Source organism: Nuphar pumila, chromosome 13, assembly GCF_984573655.1.
Source record: "Nuphar pumila chromosome 13, dmNupPumi1.hap1.1, whole genome shotgun sequence".
Taxonomy (NCBI): Eukaryota; Viridiplantae; Streptophyta; class Magnoliopsida; order Nymphaeales; family Nymphaeaceae; genus Nuphar; species Nuphar pumila.
This window is the reverse complement of record NC_143261.1, coordinates 99,013,417-99,036,206: the sequence shown is the minus strand read 5'-3', so window position 1 is coordinate 99,036,206 and position 22,790 is coordinate 99,013,417. Positions and strand designations below refer to the sequence as shown.

The 22,790-nt window shown below is 40.6% G+C and overlaps 1 protein-coding gene and 1 long non-coding RNA gene across 2 annotated transcripts; one reads left to right on the top strand and one right to left on the bottom strand.

The window, feature by feature from the left end:
- Positions 1–2,884: 2,884 nt before the first annotated feature.
- On the bottom strand, positions 2,885–19,874 carry LOC149819412 (uncharacterized). Its single transcript, XR_016427315.1, has 3 exons — positions 19,592–19,874; positions 4,763–4,931; positions 2,885–3,680 (listed from the first exon to the last, which is right to left on the bottom strand). It is a non-coding gene; the product is annotated as an uncharacterized LOC149819412 (long non-coding RNA).
- Positions 11,341–15,456, top strand: LOC149819413 (uncharacterized). The gene is made up of 2 exons (XM_089985207.1): positions 11,341–14,560; positions 14,647–15,456. The coding sequence occupies exon 1, from the start codon at positions 12,652–12,654 to the stop codon at positions 14,386–14,388; it is 1,737 nt and encodes a 578-aa protein (XP_089841333.1). The 5' UTR covers positions 11,341–12,651; the 3' UTR covers positions 14,389–14,560; positions 14,647–15,456.
- Positions 19,875–22,790: the final 2,916 nt, after the last annotated feature.

The following is a 22,790-nucleotide window of genomic DNA, read 5'->3' as shown; positions in this document are numbered from 1 at the left end:
CTGTTGCTGCAAGCAAAAGTTTGGCAACAAATCCGGCCTCTAATCGAAAAGGGTGTGTGATTTTGGTCCTTTTTTTTCAATGGCTTCAGTCGATGCCTCTACAAGCGTTTTTCGTTCGGTAACACCTCTATAGGCGTTTTTCGTTCGGTAACGCCTCTCAACAGAGAGAGAGAGGAAAGAGAGAACCAAACCCTCTTTCTCTTTTCTTTTTTTTTTTATTTTATGCAAATCGAGAATGCTTGGTTCACCGATTTGTCTAAATCAGAAAAATAAAAAAATGACCGCATGTTTTGAATTTTGATTTTTCTTTATACACATTTTTCTGGCTATGAGATGTTGGTGTCACTGGCGTTCAATTTCTGCGTCAACACACCCGCACACACAGACTGCTTCCAACACCGTCAAGGATCTGTTGAACCTGCTTTGATACTAATGTTAGGACCTTTATGCACGAATGCATAATTGCAATAGGGGTGAAGATGACGTTGTTATGCTCAAATTGCCAGGGAGTCCACATTCTCAACCCCTTCACAAGTTTGAATGCATTTAGTAACTGAAACTGTTTCTTTCTGTGAATGCTTGCATGATTCCTTGAATAATTCATCATCTCTGTACCATACCATTTTCACTGCATTTATAATTGTGAAGAGTTCAAGTTTTTGGGATATACTCCTGGGAGAAATTCCTTTATCCCCCAAGAGACATGTCTCTTGCATTTGAGTATTGTGACATGAAATGGCGCCCAAAAGTCACCTTATGGCCACATGGTCTTTACATAATTGGTTATCTGCATTCGATTTGGGACCTAAAGTTTTGAATGAACAGTGGATCCTTGTAAGTTGCTTCAAGACACTGCATGTTGTGTCCCAAAAATCCACAGAAATTATCCACGGGTCGTCAAGGGCAGCACTTGTTAGGCTTGAAGGGTGTAACGTCTGTGGGTGTTGAGCAGGGGGTCGGGTGACGGGGGTTGGATCCAGGTAGAAGAAGAGGAAGAGATGCTTGTTGGGTGTAAACTCAGTTTTGGTTTTCAGGGACAATGAAATGGATTATGGCGGAAAGACAGAGGAAAACCATCACAGCTTCAGTGTAGCTGCGGGTGCTTGCAAGGTTTTTTATTCGGCGGCACTTGTGAAACCATGAGAAGATAGTGATTTGGAGGTACCCACAAAACCAACAGAAGATGGTCGATGATCCATGGTCCTTTTTTATCAGATTATTCTTAACTTGAACTCCTCTTGATCTAAGAGTCTTGCTTTCTTGAACTCCGTGCTTGAAAGGACTTCTTCACTTGAAAGACTATCTAAATGAATTTGAGTAACAACACTAGATTTGGATTCAGTTACACTATCTGAATCATGTACTCTAACACCATGGAGAGACAGAAGGTGTCACTTCGTTTTTTCCCTTTTTTGGGGGATTACCTGCGGTAAACTGGAACAACCGGTTGGCTACCCCTCATCTCAAGGATGAACGAGATGGGCGGCTGTGAGCAGCGATGCTACAGGCTAAGCCTGCAGTGTCGCTGCATAAAAAGTGCTCTTTGGAAATATACTGACAGGAGTCTGCCTAACCCCAGTTTTCTTATAAAAAAAATAGACCCTAATAGCCCACCTCACATTTCAGAATCCAATGCACTAAACGAGCAGCGTTATTATGGTTGTTGGCCAATCCGTCGTCTGTTTTTCTAGTCAATGGGGTTTTGCTTTCCTACTTTTTTTTTCTCGTTTTGAGTGCTTATTAGTACTTTAGCAGGCTTGTACACTCTTTGTACACTCACCTTAGGTAGAGGCTGGTGGTCCTTGTAAGTTGTAACCATAACTGAAAAAAGAGAAAGGAAATGAAAGAGGAAAACATAAAGTAATGTGATCTTGATGTCCCTTCAAGAACTGCCTGTAACTGAACATATTAGAACTCATTTTTCGTTCAGACCCATAGTTTTGAAGTGTTTTATGATAGATCTGAACCTATGTTTAGCATGCTGGATTTTGTGGGAATCAACTCTTGGATCATGTTTTATCAACAAAAAACATATTTTTATGAACCGAAAAAAACTGGTACCTTCATAACCATTGATTTTGGATCAGATTCCAGTGATCCAAAAGTCAGTCCCCACTAAACAAAATCTATAGATCACATCTATGGTGTTACATGTGAGAAAAAATACCAAAAAATGTAAATTTTAGGGGGGCAAAAGGAGAAAGCGGGAAGAACCATCTCTCTCTCTCTCTCTTTATATATATATATATATATATATATATATATATATATATATATATATATAGGGTAATACATTAATGAAATATGTAAAAGAAAACATGATAGATGGGTTTTTCAGCTTTTTCTTTTCAGTATTTTTTTAAAAGTTCTGACCCCATAAATATGTTCTGCATGGTCGATTTACTAAGAATTCACACTTGGATTATGTGTTTTCGATAAAAAAAATGATATTTAGAACCTCAAAAATTTACAAAAAAATTGGACAATTGATTTTTGGAACCTTATAAAAACCCATCCATGTGTTGGAATTGAACGCTTCAAAAGTTGATCCCTATAAAATCAAGTAGATAGATCACATATGTACGGTTATAATTCAAAAATAAAATGAAAAAAAGCCTGAAAAGCCCATTTAGCATGTTTCAATTAGCATGGATTATATATATATATATATATATATATATATATATATGTGTGTGTGTGTGTGTGTGTGTGTGAGAGAGAGAGAGAGAGAGAGAGAAAGAGAGAGAGAGCATTTCTATAAAACAAGAAGAAAGGAAGCAATAATAAGACATCCTAAAAATGATCGGCCATCAATTTAAAGAAAAAGATGGTCGGGACCATGTCTAATATGATAAGGACTGTAAAAACCACAACCATTGCAACCTGCATGCTCCTTTTAACACAGTTTGTCAGCTTGTTCATGGACATGAGTGGAGAGACCCCAAGCTATTGACGTGAAAAAAATATCAATGGAACAGTGCCAACCATGAATGAACATAAAAGACCACGAAAAAAGATAGCCCAACAAATTATTGGTATACTCATTGGTACAATAAGCAGAGGAAAGAAAGAGATCTTGTTACATAGCACGTCTGACCAAGCCCATGCAAGAAAGTTGGATCCAAACCTCCACTTGGCACAAACCACAAGAGTCTTTTGAAAACAAGACATGGAAATGAGTGCCTTGGTGGGAAAAGGTAAAACCATCATATTAGACCAACCTGAGTCGTCCTAGCCGCATGATTGCAGGCAGAAAAGCTTAGCCATAGAAGTCACTTAAAGGTGGGCCTAGTCTAGCCCAAAAGGTGCGAGGCCCTACCTCATACCTTTTGTCCGGTGCTTGCTATCCTTGGCATCGAATTAATAATTTGGTCCAACAAGTTGAAGGGGACCGGTCAACCCTACCACAAAAAAGTTTGAAACTCATTTTACTTTTTTGAGTTGCCATGATCATGGCCTTATTATTGGCAGATAAATGTGTGGAAGCAACAAACGCGTAGTTTCCACGCCCATATAAGCAATAGAAAAGTATCTAGCAAAGACAAAAGTTTGAACTTTTCCTTGTAAAACTTACACTCTCCAATGGCCACAAACGTCTCAAACATAGCTGTTGGTTATGACCAAAGACGTAATATGTTGCCAATATTCGGTTCTATTAAATGTGGTGTCTTGGGGTATACCTGAAACAGAGAAGAATATATAATACAAGCAAGGGAAAGCAAGTTAGTGACACTGTTTGTGTTATGGCCACCAAGAGAGATGAGTAAGTACAATGCAGCATGACTAAAAGTGCTTGTCATGTTGATGGCGCAATTGGTAATGGTTGTCCGAATCTTTAGGCACTCACTACTAGTTGCTGAACCAGCACAAAAGCGTAAATGCCCTGTGTACAGCTGATTATGAGAAATTTAGACCATGAATTGAGAGTTGAAACTTGCTAAGCTTCCATGCACGCTTTGCTAAATCTATTCCGTTACAAGTTGGGAAGGGTCTTGTTGAATAGATTCTCTCTCTCTCTCTCTCTCTCTCTCTCTCTCTCTCTCTCTCTCTCTCTCTCTCTCTCTCTCTCGTGCATGCACACACGCACTGCTTCACTCCTGTGCTTTCACTATTTAGAGGTGAACCGAACCCAAGGAATTGAAGTTATCCTAGGACGGCTAGAGAAAATGAAATATTAGCTTTCCAGTAGGTAGGCTAGCTTGTAACTTGTAAGAAGCTCATGTTAGGACAAGGTCTACTCAAAATCATGTTGAGTAGACACGGCTAAAGTTGGACCAAGCCCAACCTGGTAGGCTAGTACCCTCAAATCAGGTGGGACAGGCCTAAAGTTTTGATAACCTAGATCTAAGCCTAATCCAGCCTATTTTGTTTAGTGGCCTATGAAACAGCACGCAGAACAATGCACGTGTACCGGATGAACCCAGCCTAATTTGGTTCATCCAGCTAAGACTGATAAAAGAGCAAGCTGCTCGCAGGCTCAGTTTCGCTGGGTAATGGGCATATTCAGGCTCATAAAACAGGCCCCTATTCAACTTGGCATGAACCTGTAAATAAATTGTTCGATGGGCATGACCTAGATACAAATGTTTACGGCTGGTAAACGAGCACTAATTTGGATGGGTACAAATTCACATGTTCAAATTTATGGGAAGCATTGATTTTCTTCCTTACATCTACTTGAGAAATAATGCCAATTTCATTTAATATGGCAAAGAATAAAATAAACAGCATCATAAAGCAGGAAAAGTTTCAACCAGTATACCTGATTCAACTGGGAACAGAAAATCCCATTTGTACATTTGCCATGAAACATGCATGGAAATACCCAAGTCAAACTCCAAATAGCGCCAAACCTGTTTTGACAGAGAGTGCATCCATGAACATACAGCCATCTATTTTGTCAAGCAAGCCTCCTGCAAAACCCTCCACAACTATTCCTTAAAATGAGTCAATAATTTTGAGAATTTGGTAGATGCATGATACATATAAGACAAAGCTCTTGCAAGTTTAAAACTATATCTCAACATGCCAATTTTACTAACCATGCAGAAAAACACGAAAATATGAAATTTAGCCCAGACACTGGCAAGCATCAATCGGTTAAATCGCAAAAGACCACAATCATAAGAGGTTAGAACTGGAGAAATGAGATTTGTTGATTGCCCATTTTTTCCTTGTGTTTTTCTGTTTCAATAAACCCCCAACTATAACTCTCCCAAGAATATCCAGAGAATCATAGTAAAATCACACATGTTTAGAACTGTAAAGGTGAAACTCGATTTACTTATCACTTAAGTCAATATTGAAAAGACACAGAAATGAAAGGAAAAAAAAGTTTGGTAACATTCTAAGATTTAGTGGAACAAAAGCTCATAAAAGATTTCCATTCTCTGGGTCTAATATCATAAAAAAACTCATAAAAATGTAGTTTGCAAAGTCATTTGGATCAATTTCATCAACTCAAAGTTACCAAAAACACGAATGTGGCAGAGAAAAAACATGTTTATTCCAAATAACACAATTCAACGTGAACAGAAAAAAAGAAGTCGTATATCTAGTCTCCACAATGTCAAAGTATACCATTTTCACAAGGAAAATTGTAATATACTGCCTTCGCCTCTGAAGTCTGAACAGTCATGAAATGGCACATAACCCAAGACACAAGAAACTTAAAAATAACAACATAGATGAAATCCAAATGCATTTGGCTAGATACAATAAGCCATGCAAATACAAGAAATGAAACAAGATATAAAAAATTAAATATTTTATTGATGTAAAATAAACACAAAAAATATACAAGAAAAACCTCATTACAAGATAAATACACACTCTCTCTCTTTATATATAAGAGAGAGAGAGAGAAAAAGAGAGGACTAGCCTAACTAAGGTTGTAAGTATCGTATCATTACCTGTATCGGTCGGTCCCAAAGTAACACTATATCGTATCGTAAACGTATCATAAATTTTTAATAAAAAAATCTAAAAAAAAAGTTGGCATAAATTCTAAAAAATCATATCACATAAAACAATGATGAATTGTACAAAATACAGCCATAAAATCACATATGAAGGCAACTACATAATTTAAATGTATAACAAACCATGCAACTGATAACTGACAATATAAATAAAAGACAACTACATAATTTAAATTTTAAACACAATTAAAGCCTTACATTTAACCAACTAACTAACAATATTAAATTCACATCAAGTCATACTAAAATGTCATAAGTCATAACTAAGCTACTAAGAGTTCATGATAACTAAAAACATTACATTTAACCAATGCCTTGCATGCCAATCTTCGTCACTAGAGTTCTAAACTATAAGGATCCTAAAACTAAACTATCTTCTAGAGCCTATTTGCCAAACATCAGGACAGTATTTCCTCAGTTCTGCATCCAACTGTCGCTCGATGATCTCTTTATATTGGGCCATTTTTTTGGCAAGTAGGTCATCATCATCATCTTTAGAATCTGAAATAATGGTTGGAAGTCATTCATCTTTGCATTTTTGCAAAATACTTAGAATTTTTTCTATTTCAGCAATAACATCAGCATGAAAAGTTGCAGGAATAAATGGAGAATCACATGAACGTACATTTTAATCTTAACCTACAATATGTTGCTTAAATCTATGCAGTTTACCTATAATAATAGCATCACAAAGCAGACATTTTAAATTCAATGGTAACCCTAGTCGTGGTACATTATCAATGCTTCTTTAACATCTCTAATATGACAAGAACACAAAGACAACATCGAATGATCTAAAATAAAACATAACCAATTAAAAAACTCAATAAGAAGCAAAGAATAAGAATCACCATACACACATTTCCTCAAAAACACTCAATAAAAAGCAGAGAATAGGGATTTTGTACCTTAACCCACTTCCTTGAGTGAAAAAATGATGAAAATGCAGTCTTACTTGATAAAATCACAAAAGCATTCTCTCTTGCACACGTGTGAAGAACCTCACAAATAATCAAGTTCAAAAAAACCTAACAAGAACATTCACTCATCAAATGCGCTAAGGCACAAATATCAAAAAGTGCACTAAGGCACAAGAATGCCGAATATTATTGAGAGAGAAACCTCACTAAAAAGATTATTTACAATGGGGAAAATAACCCCTTATTTATAGATTATGGGAGAGAGCAATAGCCGTTGGGCTACTTCCCAACGGCTCTAATTAGAGTCGTTGGGAACAGCTGAACGACTGGTCAATTAGTCAAAGTTTGACTATCGACTCAAAGACAAAAGAAAAAGACAAAAATAATAGTAAAAAAATAAAAATACATATTACAAAATTATATCTCATACGTATATACTTTAAATATATATATATATATATATATATACATACTCGTGTATTATGAAGAGTATATATATACACACATATATTCAAGTATATACATATATATGAGATTTTCTAACAGTCTCCCTCAAAATTATGGTGTAATCATGATGCAGAGCAGGACTGGGTCCAGTCTACACCGAGTAATCCCGACAGGGAACTGGGTCTGCACCGTGAGATTGGGGATTGTACCCAAGTAGTGGATCTGATCCAAAGTTCTGTACCGAGACGCGGAGAAGAGGTCCCTCTTCATACCTACTCCAGACGAGCACAGAGAGTACAGGCTGGGACGCCCCAGATCCAGCAACACTCAGAAATCGTCTCGGGTGTGGGACTGGACCCGATACCTGGATCCAACTGCAGCCTTTAAATACCCATCTTAGGGTTGCAAGCAATGATGATGAAAATTTAAAACAACTTCCTTTGTTATTTTCCCTACAGCTGCACGTTTCTTGCTGCTGTTTTTTTTTTATTTTATTCCTCTGGCATTCCTATTCCATTTTGCTTATGTTTTCACTGTTAGATTATTTGTTTCCCTTGTTTTCAATTGTAAGCACCATCAGTAATAAATAAATCGTGCTCGGATCCATTGATCTGAGTCATCTCTTTGGGGTTCAATGTTGCCAATGCGTATGTCCGAGTTGTATGATTGGGCATTGGAAGGAGCAGCCACCGTCAGTCCATTAGCGCGACGATTGCGGTTCTCTCACTGCATCAAAGTGGTATCAGAGCCCAAGGTTTTCCTCCTTCGACAGCGACATGGGTCAAGAGGCGAGGAGCAATCCAGCGACTGGAAAGGAATGGGAGGCGACCGACAGCGAAGATCCAATGGCGCAGCTGATGGCCATGATGACCAAAGTTCAAGAGGGTATGATGTGCGTAAGGACATCGTCGGTCTGTCGAAGCGTATGGACGAGGTAGAAGCGTGGATGGGTAGCCTTAAATCCAAAGTAGACGTGCATGCGGTGCTATTGAACCAGTTAGGCACGTGCGCGAACAACCTCGATGATATTGCCACCGTCGATCCAGCCTCGTTGACACCCCAGCTCGCGACGCAACGGGAAGACGTTGGAGAGACTCTGCACAGGGATGCAGGTCGCGACAATTTTCATTCGGTACACCCTCTCCAACTTGACCCTGTTACAACCGTGGGTCGCCCAGTTCCGAGTTCCCTCCCACCGAACCAGCAAGGTGTGAATGCACCCCAGTCGTGGCAGCGAGTCCCTGCAACTGCATCGCAGGCTGGGCCCAAGCTGCAGGACCACAGCGTTACGCTGGGTCCTGTCCCAGGCCTGGGCTCGTGGCCTCGCGCTGGGGAGCTCGTGCCACAAGGTGGGTCGGACCTGCAGGGTCTCGGCATCCCGCCGGACACTGCTGCAGGCCCGGGTGTGTCAACCCGACCCGGGAAGGAGTTGGTCCTTCCCCTGATCCCGCGCGTGGAGGCCCTATGGCAGCAAACCTGCGGGTGCGAGCAGGGGGACCCGTGTGGATGGGTCCGGACCCAAGAGGGTCCAGACCCGAGTTCGTGAAAATGGGGCCCGGGTCTCGAGGACCATCCTTTGTGTCCTCGAGAGTGGGTCTGAACTCTGAAAACCCCTACCCAGCCTACCCAGTTGGGTTTGGTTCGCGGGTTGCCCCGAATCAAACCCAACCCATTATGTTTGAACCCCAATATGAGTCCAATGCCGACCAAAACCCATATCGGAACCCGAACGGAGCTCCAGTTTGAATTTGAGTCGGGTCACAGCCAGACCCATAATCATATGGATCGTGGATCGAGTTCAAACCAAGCCTGTTATCCCCACAACTCGATCCCCGATCCAACCTACCAAAATCTGGGTCTGACGAGTAGCTTAGGACTAGACCCGATCCATATCCAATCGGACGAATCAACCCAATATTATACCAACCAGACCCAATTCTCGAACCAGAACCAACTCATTAACCCATTCCAGATCCAAAACCCAATACCATACCCGACCCAATACCATTGTCCTAACCCGACCCATAACCCAAACCCGTACTATCCAATTCCTACCCACCTAGAGCCCGAGGCCCGACCAGCCCTTCCACCTATCGCAGGACCACCTGTCATACCGGTGCCACAACGCAGGCCGTAGATGGCGCCCCCTCACGGGCGAGCTAGACAGATTCCTGTGCAGATTCAGCAGGGACCGGCCCGACCAGAGCGCCGACCACAGGTCATCGAAGTTCGTCAGCATCAATTACCAGGAGAGCAGTATCGTGGTGAAGGAGATGAGATCGTGATGGATGATGATGCCTTCTGGAACGAGTACCCCGCAGGCATGGTGGAAGCCCGTCAGCAGAGAGCACCAGAGCACCCCTCCACGTACGGGGTGAAGCTGGAGCTTCCAAAGTTCGCAGGCTGGTTCGATGCGGAGCAGTTCTTCGACTGGTCTTACGTCGTCCAGTTCTTCTTCGACTACCACGATATCGCTGAGCACCGTCGTGTCTCCCTAGCCTCTACTCGGTTGAGAGGCCTAGCGCAAACATGGTGGGTTGAGCTACAGAGGTCGAGGAAGCGGTAGGGACTAGAGCGCGTACAAACTTGGGAGGAGATGCAGCGATTGATGCAATCTAAGTTCGTGTCGTCAGATCACGTTGAGAGAGCCTACAAGGAGTACCTGACCCTGCGTCAAGGCACCAGTACTATGGCGGAGTACACTGCTGAGTTTCATCGTCTTTCCCTACGAGTGCAGATCGGGGAGACCGCCCTCCAGCAGGTCACGAGGTATATTTCTGGTCTTTTCCTGCTATTTCTGACGACTTCAGGTGTATCACAGTTGAGTCATTAGATCAGGCAAGCAGTTATGTTATGAATGTGGAGGAAAATTTGAAAATGAGGCAAGAACATAGGACATCCCGTAGTGATCAGTCCAGTCAACCCAAGTCGAGTTTCCCAACCAAGGGAGCGAGCTCCCTTGGTAAAGAAGACTCAAAGTCCACCCCTAGAGTCGACCCTAGCACGCCCGATCAGTCCGGACCCGCGTACTACACCAGATCCAAAGGTAAGCCCAATGAGTCTACCATTCGTTGTTTTAGGTGTCAAGAGTTAGGTCATGTTACATCCAAGTGCCCCACTGTGAGCAAGAACACCCATCTCGCAGAGGACATTGTTGAGCCAACGTCCGATAGTGAGAGCAAGGGTGAGTCGCTTGTTGAGGGGGATGACGAGATGAAAGTCGTAGAGTTCGATGGCAGCATCCAGTGTTGTTAAAAGCGCGCCTCAAGGCGCAAAAAGCGCGCCTCGCCTCGAGGCGAGACCCTTTTCGCCTTGAGGCGCACGTAAAAAGCGCAACAGCCTCAAGGCGTACGCCTCATGCGCCTTAAGGCGTATGCCTTGAGGCGAGGCGCGCCTCAAAGTGAGGCGCGCATTAAACATCGGATGGCCCGGACCCGAGTTCGACCCGGATCCTGGCCCGTATTCTCGAAAGATCGAGAACCTGTGTCTTTAAAAAAGACACAGGTGCTTCGGGGCGAGGGAAAGCCCTCGCCCCTTCTCTCTCCACTCCGTCCCCTTTCGTCCACCGCCACTGCTCGCCGCCGGCCACTGCTCGCCGCCGGCCACCACTCGCCGCCGGCCACCACTTGCCGCCGGCCACCACTCGCCGCCGGCCACCACTCGCCGATCACCGCCTCTGCTGAGAAGGGATCACTCGCAGTGCGACCACTCGCCGTGCGACAACTCGCCGCCGCCACTGCTGTCGCCGGCCACCACTCGCCGCCTCTGCTGAGAAGGGATCACTCGCAGTGCAACCACTCGTCGTGCGACCACTCGCCGCCGGCACTGCTGTCGCCGGCCACCACTCGCCGCCAGCCACCACCCGTCGTCGATCATCGTTTTCCTTCAGGTATGGCTTTTTCGTTGTTTTTTTTATTAACCAAGGGCGTATCTAGGGGGGGGCAGGACTAGGCTGTAGCCCAGTCCTGCCTCCCGAAACAGTTAAATTTTTTTTTTTTAAAAGCCCAGTCTTACCCCAACCCTGATTCCATATGAAATAGATTTTTATCTATTTTTGTAGCTCAGCCCAGTCCTAGCCCAGCCCTGACTGCAACAAATAGTTTGATTTGTCCATATGAAATAGATTTTTATTAATAATTGTAGCCATTTTTTGTCCATATGACTGCGGTCCCTTGTTTTCCTTTTTTGTCCATATAACTGTAGCGATGATGATTTCTTGGTGTGCAATCAAATATGCGATGTCCTGAATTGTTTAAGCATGCATTGATTTGGTTTTTCGTCAATAATGCTTGCTTACTTGAGGCATATGAGAGAGAGAGAGAGAGCCTGGACATCTTGTGCAGAATACAGTCCAGAAATTAATTCCTTGCTGCTAAATTTGCATATTTTATTATTCTTTTGGAAAGCATCATTTGCTTTTCATGGTGGCGAATATCAATCTGCTTTGAAAAGAAAGGAACTGAAAAGGCTCTTATGGAACTTGTATCCCTTGTCATGTTGGTGGTCACTTCAGCGCAACTTCTCTTGAAGATAAAAGTTGGACATAAAGGAGCAGTTGTATGGTTATTTCAATCAGTTTCTGATGTATAGGAGCCCACCCGACCTACATTTTGGAAATAAATTTGTTGAATGAAACAATAAAAAGCAACTTTTTCTTCAAACTGACTATTTAAGGATCTCTCAAGATGCTATTAGGTCTATCTAGATGTTGATCCATAGGATATTTTACACTATAACCCATTTTAATTGAATTAATTTGTGATTTTTATTGGCTCACATCTTTGAGTATGAAAACAGTCTCAGTTTTGAGTGTTTTTACAATAGGATAATGAAGCAAACTAAAACAGATTGTGGGGTTGTAGGTTTCTTTTCACTACTGTGTAAACTGAGATAGAACACACAATTGAAATATTCAAACATAATGGTGACCTCTGTTTAGCATATTCAATATATGTTTTTTTTTCTCGGCATTTTCACAATTTCTTGGGGTTGATCTCCGGAGTTGGTTGGTGTTTTCTTTTTGTTTTTGAGAAGAAATCTGGGATCCAAACCACCTCCACTCTATCTCTACTATGTGTGTGTGTGGCTATAAGTGTGCATTATTGAATGAACTTTGAGACCCAATTAAAAAACTGACCTAATTATATTTATTATTTTTTTCTCGTCAATTATGTTTTTTTCTAGGATTCGTATATAGCTTATACACCAAGATTGTCTATTTTGCATTTGTTTTCATGTAATGTGGTCAGCAGAATGCATGATGTTAATATATATTTTGTGTTATGTATTTTTGCAGTTGAAAAATGGCAAAAGATGTAGGATGGGATCATGGAGTTAAAGTTCCAAATCCTACTAAAGATCCCAAACTTGTAGGACATATAATTTGCAATTACTATCATAAACAGACTACAGGAGGCATCTATAGGCTAAAACATCACTTAGCTGGCACAAAGCATGGTGTAAGCATGTGCGAAGCGGTTCCACCTGACGTGAAAAGATTTTTTCAGAATCATCTAAAGGATCAGAGGCTAAAGAAAGAAGAGTTAGAGCAAACCAAGTTGGATATCGGGAGAAGTGTTTATTTTGGATCATCAACCGGCGATAATGTGAATAAAGAAGCTAGTAGATCAGGTAGTGATGCAAAAACAAGTGCAGCTGGTCCTATGGACCTTTTTGTGAACAAAGAAGCACAACAAACCACAATAAACACTGCTTTCAAAAGGGATGAAAGAAAAAATGCATGTTGTGCCATTGGTAGATTTTTTTATGCAAATGCCTTATCATTTAATCTTTGCAACAGTCTATATTTTGGTGCAATGGTAGAAGCTATTGCAAATTATGGGCGAGGGTTCAAACCACCTTCTTATCATGAGATCAGAACGTGGATTTTGAAGGGCGAGATAGATTGTACTCATGAAATTTTGAAAGAGTTCAAAAAAGAGTGGCCAAAGGTTGGTTGCAGTATTATGGCAGATGGTTGGACAGATGGGAAAGGAAGAAACTTAATTAATTTTCTTGTGAACAGCTCATCTGGGACAGTATTTTTGAAGTCCATTGACATCAGCGACATGGAAAAAACTGGTGCAAATTTGTGTCAGTTGTTTGAAGAAGTTGTTAAAGAAGTTGGTGAAAGTAATGTGGTGCAATTCATTACAGATAATGCACCAAATTATGTGGCAGCTGAAAATATGTTAACAGCAGGAAAAACATGTTTTTGGACACCATGTACAGCCCACTGCTTGGATCTTATGTTAGAAGATATTGGAAATATATCAATTTTTAAAGATACAGTGGAAAAGGCAAAAAAAATTACAAGATACATTTATAGTCATGCATGGGTATTAAATTTAATGAGAAAATTCACAAAGAAGAAAGAACTTCTGCGTCCAGCCATCACTCGTTTTGCCACAACATATCTTACACTTCATAGTATTGGATGTTATAAGAAAGAGTTAAAGTCGATGTTCTTATCTTCAAATTTTAGAACATCTAATTACTATAAGAAATCTGATGCTAAGAACATTTCTTGTATTGTTCTTGATGATCATAAGTTTTGGGCTGCCATATCATATGCAATTAAAGCTACACTACCTCTCGTCAAAGTGTTGCGACTCGTTGATGCAGACGAACCTGCTATGGGATTTTTGTATGAGGCAATGGATAGAGCGAAGGAGGAAATTGCTTCAAACCTTGACAATGTCCAAAGAAAATATAAACCTATTTGGGATATCATTGATAGACGATGGGACTTGCAACTTCATAAGCCTTTGCATGCAGCTGCCTATTATTTAAATCCACATTTTCATTATGCTGACAACTTCAACCCTGATGGAGAAGTTATGGGTGGCTTTTATGATTGTGTTGAAAAATTAGTTTCTGATGCAAATATTCGGTTGAAAATTACAACACAAATCGATGCATTTAAAAAGGCAAATGGCTTGTTTGGCAGAGAGGCAGCTGTTACAACAAGAAAATTAAAAAGTCATGGTAAGTTTGCAATTATGTTGTTATTTGTCAATATTTTTTTATGTTTTTGTTAATTATGACATTCTTAATGTTTTTATCAATTTTTTATTATTTTATTTGAATGCAGCTGATTGGTGGAGTTCATTTGGGCACGAAAATCCTGAGTTGATGAATTTTGCAATTCGAATTTTAAGTTTGACATGCAGTGCATTGGGCTGTGAGAGGAATTGGAGTACTTTCTCATTGGTTTGTGACTTTGTATTTTATTTTTGAAATACATTTTTATATTTTAATTATCTTATATTTTGATTATCAATGATTTGAAATTATAGGTGCATACAAAACGAAGGAATAGACTTGAACAAGAGAAGATGAATGCATTGGTTTTTGTAATGTACAATATGAAATTAAGAGAGAGAAATATGAAGAGGAGGGCTACCAAAGACCCTATATGTCTAGATCATATAGACTCAGACGATGAGTGGATTGTGGAGAAGGAAGATCCAGTGTTGCCAAGTGATCCCAATTGGTTGGAGGATTCATGGTTGGATCCGAACTTCGACATAAATGCCATTGAGCATGTTCCTATTGAAAAAGTCACTTCACCTCATGTTTCACAAAGTGGTTCTAGGCAAGACATGTCTTCAAGAGATCGAGGTAAAGTTATATTCCTTTTACCTAGCTATGAATATAAATGTATTTTTTTAATTACATAACCTAAATATTTAATACATGTTTTTTTATTGAAGGAAAAAAAAAGCAAAAGAAGTAATTGAGGACGTGGATGAAGAAAGTGTAGATGATGAAGAGTCAGAGAATGAAGATGAAGAAGAACCTATTTATATGGATTCTTCAGATGATGATATTGAAGACTTAAATATTGATGATGACGAGACACAACAAGAGCCTAGGCCCTAATTCATATCATAGAGCTATTGGCCATTTATATGTTTTTTGGGACTTTCAGTTGTAATTGTGAATGTTAACACTCTCATTTTGAAGAATTCTGGACAAATACATTAACATTTGGTTGTTAATGTTAACATGCATTTTTTAATTATGACATGATGTTGTTAGTGCTAATATGCATTTTGTTGTTAATGTTAGTTTTTTATTGAATGAATGCTCATATTTATGCAATTAGATACTTATATAGATCAAGTTGTTTCATTAATGCTACTTTTACATGTTAATCTCATATTTTTTTCGTATTTATTTGAGATTTTTTATTTCGTGTTGGTTGGCGCTTCATCAATAAAGCATTTCTTATTTATTTATAATTTTAGATCATTTTTATAGTTTTTTTTAAGTTAAAATTTTTTTTTTTGAGGCTTACGCTTTGCGCCTCGAGGCTTACGCCTCGCCTCAGATTTTGGTGGAGCGCCTCACTACGCCTCAACGCTTTTAACAACACTGGCAGCATCAAAAATTTGTTAACCATCCGTCATGTTTTGACCACATCCCGAGAGTTGGCCCCGACAAAATGGTTGCAAAATAATATTTTTAGAACCCGGTGCAACTGTGAGGGGCATGCGTGTGATGTTATCATTGATACCGGGGCATGAGAGAATATGGTGTCCGAGAGTGTCGTGTCCACCTTAAACCTAAAAGCGGAAAAACTGTCCCAACCTTATAAGATGGCATGGTTCAAGAAAGGGAACGAGGTACCTATCACCCTGCGTTGTCTAGTTCGGTTCTCCATAGGGGAGCATTACCACGATGAAGTGTGGTGCGATGTGGCTCCTATGAGTGTGTGTCACATCTTGTTGGGATGTCCCTGACAGTTTGACCGTAAGACCATCCATGATGGCCGTAGGAACATGTACACATTTATCTTTAAGGGTCATAAGATAGTTCTTCTTCCCACCAAGGAGACTGGGTTTCCCTGGCTCGCGGGCCTATTTTACCGGTCTTACCTCCTTGAGCTGCCCAAAAATTGGCACCTTTCTCCTAAATTTAATGTGTCTGATCTAAATGCTTACTGTAGAGATAACAAGTCGTCAAAGCTGACTTCTTCCCAACCAGGGGAGAATGATGCAGAGCAGGATTGGGTCTAGTCTATACCGAGTAACCCCGGCAGGGAACTGGGTCTGCACCGTGAGATTGGGGATCGTACCCAAGTAGTGGATCTGGTCCAAAGTTCTGTACCGAGACGTGGAGAAGAGGTCCCTCTTCGTACCTACTCCAGACGAGCACAGAGAGTACAGGCTGGGACGCCCCAGATCCAGCAACACTCAGAAGTCGTCTCGGGTCTGGGACTGGACCCGATACCTGGATCCAACTGCAGCCTTTAAATACCCATCTTAGGGTTGCATGCAATGATGATGAAAATTTAAAACAACTTTGTTATTTTCCCTGCCGCACGTTCCTTGTTGCTGTTTTTTTTTTGTTTTATTCCTCTGGCATTCCTATTCCATTTTGCTTATGTTTTCACTGTTAGATTATTTGTTTCCCTTGTTTTCAATTGTAAGCACCATCAGTAATAAATAAATCGTGCTCGGATCCATTGATCCGAGTCATCTCTTTGGGGTTCAACGTTGCCAATGCGTATGTCCGAGCTGTATGATTGGGCATTGGAAGGAGCAGCCACCGTCAGTCCATTAGCGCGACGATTGCAGTTCTCTCACTGCATCAAATCAACAAAAGTTTGTCAAGTAAAAAGTTGAATCTTGGTGAAGAAACCAACAAGTTGATATTGTGATGTCACATAGGAAAGATCAATAGTCTTCTTTAAGTATTCTTCACGAACGAAGTGGCAGTCCATCTCTATATGCTTAGTCCTTTCATGAATCGTATGATTTCGAGCAATGTATATAGAGCTCTTGTTGTCACAACATAATCTTGTAGGATTCTGAAGATGAATTCCCATATCTGAAATTAGTTGTTTGAGCCACACGATTTTCATGGTAGTAGTCGTCATTGCTCTATATTCAGCTTCCATAGATGATAATGACATCTGTTGTTGTTTCTTGCACTTCCATGAAATCAAGGATTCACTCCAAAATACACAAAAACCAATTGTTGAGCGCCTATTATTTGGATCCCCTCCCCAATCAGCATCTGAGTATGCAATAAGATCTAATGAGGAAGAAGATGATAGAAAAACTCGCTTATTTATTGTGCCTCTGATGTATTTGATAATTCTCATGATTGTACACATACATAACAGCTAATTTTTTTGTTATGAGTTGGCTTTTTCCCTTTCACGAAATTCTTTTTGATTTTCTGGGTTTTCATGATTTTGCCACCCTTGTTACTAACAGAATTCACTTTAGGATAACCCTCTTTAGGACTCGAATTCTTTTTGTCACGAAAACGTGTCTCCTCCTCAATTCAGATATCTTTAAGAAGATCATCTAAAGTGATTTTCTCATTTTTATGTTTTAGGTGATTCTTATATTCTTTCTAGGAATCCGGTAGTTTCCCAATGATGACAGCAACTTGGAAGTCATCATCAAGATACATACTTTCTCCTTTGATCTTATAGGCCAAAATTTGCATCTCATGAATTTGAGCAGGTATAGTCTTATCATCAACAATAGAAAAATTAACATACTGATCTACGATAAACATTTTGTTACCAGCATCTTCTGCATTGTACTTGATCTCGAGAGCATTCCACAACTCTCTAGCCGACTCTAATGGAGAATATAAGTCAAAGAGAGAATCGGCTAAAGTGTTCAGGATATACCCTTTGCATCGGTAGTTGCCAGTATGCCACTTCTCTCACTCTTTCTTCTGTTCTTTTGTCTCAACTTCTCCAACAGTGACAGTGGGACAAGCCTTTTTTAGGACATAGTCGATATGCAGCTCGGACAACAAGAAAGAGACCTTTGATTGCCACTGCTTGAAGTTTGACCCATCAAATCGATCTAGTTTTTCAAGGTCACGGCTAAGCAGATTGATGGAGTTGGATGTTGAACCAGAGGCCATATTGAAGTTCTAAAATTGTTAGTCCAACCTTGTGATAAAATGGATTTAAGAAAAGAGATCTCAAGCCTAGAGGCACGTTCTTAAGATCACTATCTTTAGAACTTCAATCGCCCCACTCCGGGAATTCCGAAGATGCGAAAAAGGGGTTGGTTTCGACTGAGTTCCCAGGATACAACTAGGCTTGAACCTCAAGATAGTCACTGCTTCGCAAGAACAGATGACCTCCCCCACACCAGAACTCTGCAAGCCAAAATCGGGAAGAGATAAAGGAGAAAACTGGAGAGTCAGAAATTCGTTTTTCTAAAAGACGGAAGAAGGAACAGATTTATAGATTTCTTAGAAAGATCAAAACGTTTTACGATAAATGAGATTAATGGTCATAAATCCGACAATTTGAAATAAGGATGAAAAAGGTCCTAAACGGTCACCCACCTTTGACTGTGCTTAAAGGCCTTCAAAATCGTCCAACAGTCACAATGCACCATAAAAGCATATTAAAACCTTTTAAAAGGCAGACAATCCGAAAACCGAAAGGTCAGAACGGGCCTTTGCACCTCATACGCACCTCGCACCGCTGCGAGCGTGCGAAGTACAAAGTGCGCCATCAAAACGCCACATTGTGCCTCAAGCGCCCTTGCGCACACACGCGCGTGTGCGCGAACGGCGCGTCCGTTCCTGCATGATGCGCAGCAACGTCCACAAGTCACCCCAAGACACATGGATTACCAAAGTAAAGAATAAAGAACAAACTCTCTAATTAAACCACTCGAAAAACTTATTTCTCTTAGATATGGGACTAAACTTATTAAAGCACTTTTGGTAGGAACAAAATCATCAATTTTAAAACTTTTCTAACAGCTTTTAATCCATCTCAAACATGATGCAACACAACAACCAAATAAAAGCAATAGTTGTATAAATAACAAATTATTATCTCAAAACCCAATTAAAAAGCTGAAAATGCTATAAATTAACCCAAAAAAAATAATCAAGCAAAATCTATCCAAAAACATGCAATGATGCAATCCACCTACCAAAAAATAAATAAATAGCAATATTACATAAATAACTTTCTCTCCAAAAAATGCTACAGAAATACTTAACAATTGTCCCAAAACCCAATTAAGCAACCATAAATGCCACAAATTAACAAAAATAAGAAGCTAAATTAAGAAAAAACGAGTGCCCGAGTAGTGAATTGCTTCTCCACGTTGCTTCTTGGATGGAACAAAACATGTCCATTTGAGATTTCTCCTTCAGACACTGTTTACCCAGAAAATTATTTCACGGCCTAATTTTCGCTATAACCCTAGATCCCAAAGAACAATGTCAACAATGGCTTACCTGCTGCTTATTAACTTCCTCTAGCTTGGCTCCTGCAGCAGGCAGCAAGATTAGCAAAAAAACGGCAAGATCCCGGGGAAAAAAGAAGTTCGAACGCAAGGACCAAACAGGGATTTCAACTTCTCCGCCCGACTGTGTGTCTGGAGAGGAGGCATAATCAGCAGGTGCAGAGGGAGTGGAGGAACAGGAGCCAGAGGGCTCTGAATCAATTGGAGTTGATACAAAAGCCATGATTGAATCTTGGATGATCGAACAGCTGTTGAGATCTCATGGAGAGAGGGGAGATCATCGTCTTCCCCTCTCAGTCGGAAGGAGAAAAACCCTCATTGCCACACAAAACTGCTGTACGGATTCCAAATCCCAACTTCCAGGGTGAAAACAGAAGAGACCATCGGGGCATTCTCCTTCAATTCAAACCCAAGAACGCTCGAGAGGCGTTACAGACGGAGGCTGGGCCTGGTGACTGCGGGATAGATGCCACGCCACAAATCGGAGATCAAGCAATCCGGCTGCGCCTTAGGTGCAGATCTCCTTAAACGCCGCCGAGACGATGAAATTCATCGGAGATCAAACATCCGGCTGTGCCTTCGGTGCAGATCTCCTTAAACGCCGTCGAGACGATGGAATTCACCGGAGATCAAACATCCGGTTGTGCCTTCGGTGCAGATCTCCTCGAACGCGGCCCAGATGATGGAGTTCATCGGATCTCCGATCGAAGAAAACAAGAATTAGGGTTCCTCCGAGAAGTAACCGAACACGTTGTGGATTGAAATGGGGGAATTAGGGTTCTGCGCGAGCTTGGGAATTTGGGTGACCATCGTACCTCGATCGAACGAACCGGGAATTTTTGGACTCCTTCTAGAAGAATCTAAGGGGTTCCGAGGGAGAGATTGAAGGGATTAGGGTTTTGTATTTCCGATCGGGACGGAAAAGAAATTAGGGGCTCGAGAGAGAGAGAGAGAGAGAGTCCGAACTTGAAAGAGGAGGGAATTATGGACGTTAAAGAAGAAGCGGGAAAGTGAAGCGGTGGCGGGTAAGGAAGAGAACAATCTGTTGGATTTGGATCTGAGGTCCGAGAATCGATCCTTTTTCACCCCGGAGGCGAACAGTTCGGATTTGGCTCGGGTTTGGGTTAAAGTGATACCAAATAAACTTTATTTGAACAGGTTGTGATCCAGTGGTCTGTTCCTATTCATGGGTTTGGATTTGGACTTGGATATGGATTTGTATGACTATCTACAACGCTTAACAGGCCAGTTCTTTTTTTTTTTTTATAATAGCACATGAACTTTTTTTTGTAATTTATAAAAACAATTCATCAAAACATTAATAAAAGCTATTGAAACTACTATCTTAAAATAATGTCCATACATGGACATGTCTGTGTCAATGTATCATAAAGGTGTCTAGGTTGTGTCATATGGACGTATGACCAAAATGGTGACATATGACATGGGCGATAGCTGCTATTATAAGCAATAAAACCATTTATGTTTCAAAATTATCAGTGATATTTGAAACTATGTTCTAGTGTAGTGTAGGCACCAGACATTTTGTAAAAGTGTGGTAGGTGTCTTAGTTCAAGCTTTTGAAATGAAGCATGTTTAGTGAAGAACTCTATTGAGTGAAAAATGCATTGAGTGTAAGAATGTGTCAATAAAACCATTCAGCACGTGAAAAAGTGTTGGTACCCAGCCTGTTCAGATTGAACAGCCTAATGCATCGCAAGTTTGCAAAAAAATTCTTGGTCTCCGTCCCGCAAGGGTTTTGATTTTTAACTTCTATCCCTGTTTCATCTCCTCTATCCTCAGTCCATAGTGGGTGAGGCCCTGCCGGGCCATAGGCGGAGCGGGGGGGGGGGGCAGGACTCAGCTGCCTCCGAAAACAGTTAATTTTTTTTTTTTAAAAGCCCAGTCCTGATTCCATATGAAATAGTTTTTTATCTATTTTTTTAGCCCAGTCCTAGCCCAACCCTGACTGCAGCAAATAGTTTGATTTGTCCATATGAATTAAATTTTTATTAATAATTGTAGCCATTTTTTATTTTATCTTAAAAAAAAAATCGGGGGCGCTTCCCCCGACCCCTCCAACTATCAAACCAGTTTTTTTTTTCTTACACCCCTGTTTGCCCCCCCCCCCCCCCCCCCCCCCTCACATGAATCCTAGCTACGCCACTGGGCGGGCCCCCGTTTCCCCCTGCCATCCCTAAAGACATCGATAGCTTATCTATAAATTAAGGTTGTCAATGGGTTGGGTTTGTGTTGAATGCAACACACTTCAACCGAATATCCGAGTATGAGAATTGAAGATACTGACCCAAGTATGATTCGAGTTGACAAAACTCAAACAGGTTTGAGATATGATTTTGTCTGGATATTCAATCAGAAGCGGCTGACCCCTCCCCTCAATCATGATAGTGTGACCTAACCGTCCAGCTATCTCATTACCCTCAAAAAGATGGGTACCACATGATGCCATCTACCACAGTTGGACCGGGTAATCAATTGCTACATCACATTGGCCGTCCACTTTTTGACTCAAATGCCCCCAAAGAATCTGAATCAGATAAAAGAAAAAGAAAAAGAAAACCGATGCATATGAAAGTAGTTATACCAACCACTTAATGCTTTGCATGTACAACCTGAAGTTGGTATCAATGGTGCTATTTGTTAATAAATGTTAAAAAAAATCTTAAAATTATTTTTTAAATATTATTTTAATAGTTTTAACACGTGTCATGTTATGATTGACATGAAATATTTTTTAATTATTTTTAACCGATTCCGAACGATTTACTTGAGAATCGGTTTCAGCCTATTCACCTGAACAACATTGGTTGGTATACTTGGCCTATGCTTTGGGTTAAGACCAAACTCATTGATGCTTTTCATGAATGTTTTTTAGCACCTTTTGAATGCATGATTACATACTAGACTAGTGCTGTTGGCCCTCAATGTTGAACCGAAAATGGCTTGAACTCCTAATATTTGGACCCTTAATTAACTCAAATAAAGTTATGACTCAATAATATCACCTATAGACCTCCTGCTATAAGACCCGATCCAAGAGATACTAAAATAATATAATGTATTGATGCAGGTAAATTCATGTGCTAAATAAGTGACAAATAAGTCAAAATATGCTTATTAGAAAAAGAATATGGCTACTTTTTTCGCCAAGGTATTTTACTTGGAAAATT

Bases quoted from the DNA above. Each gene is read 5' to 3' on its own strand.
- LOC149819413 (XM_089985207.1), top strand. From the start codon at position 12,652: ATGGCAAAAGATGTAGGATGGGATCATGGAGTTAAAGTTCCAAATCCT.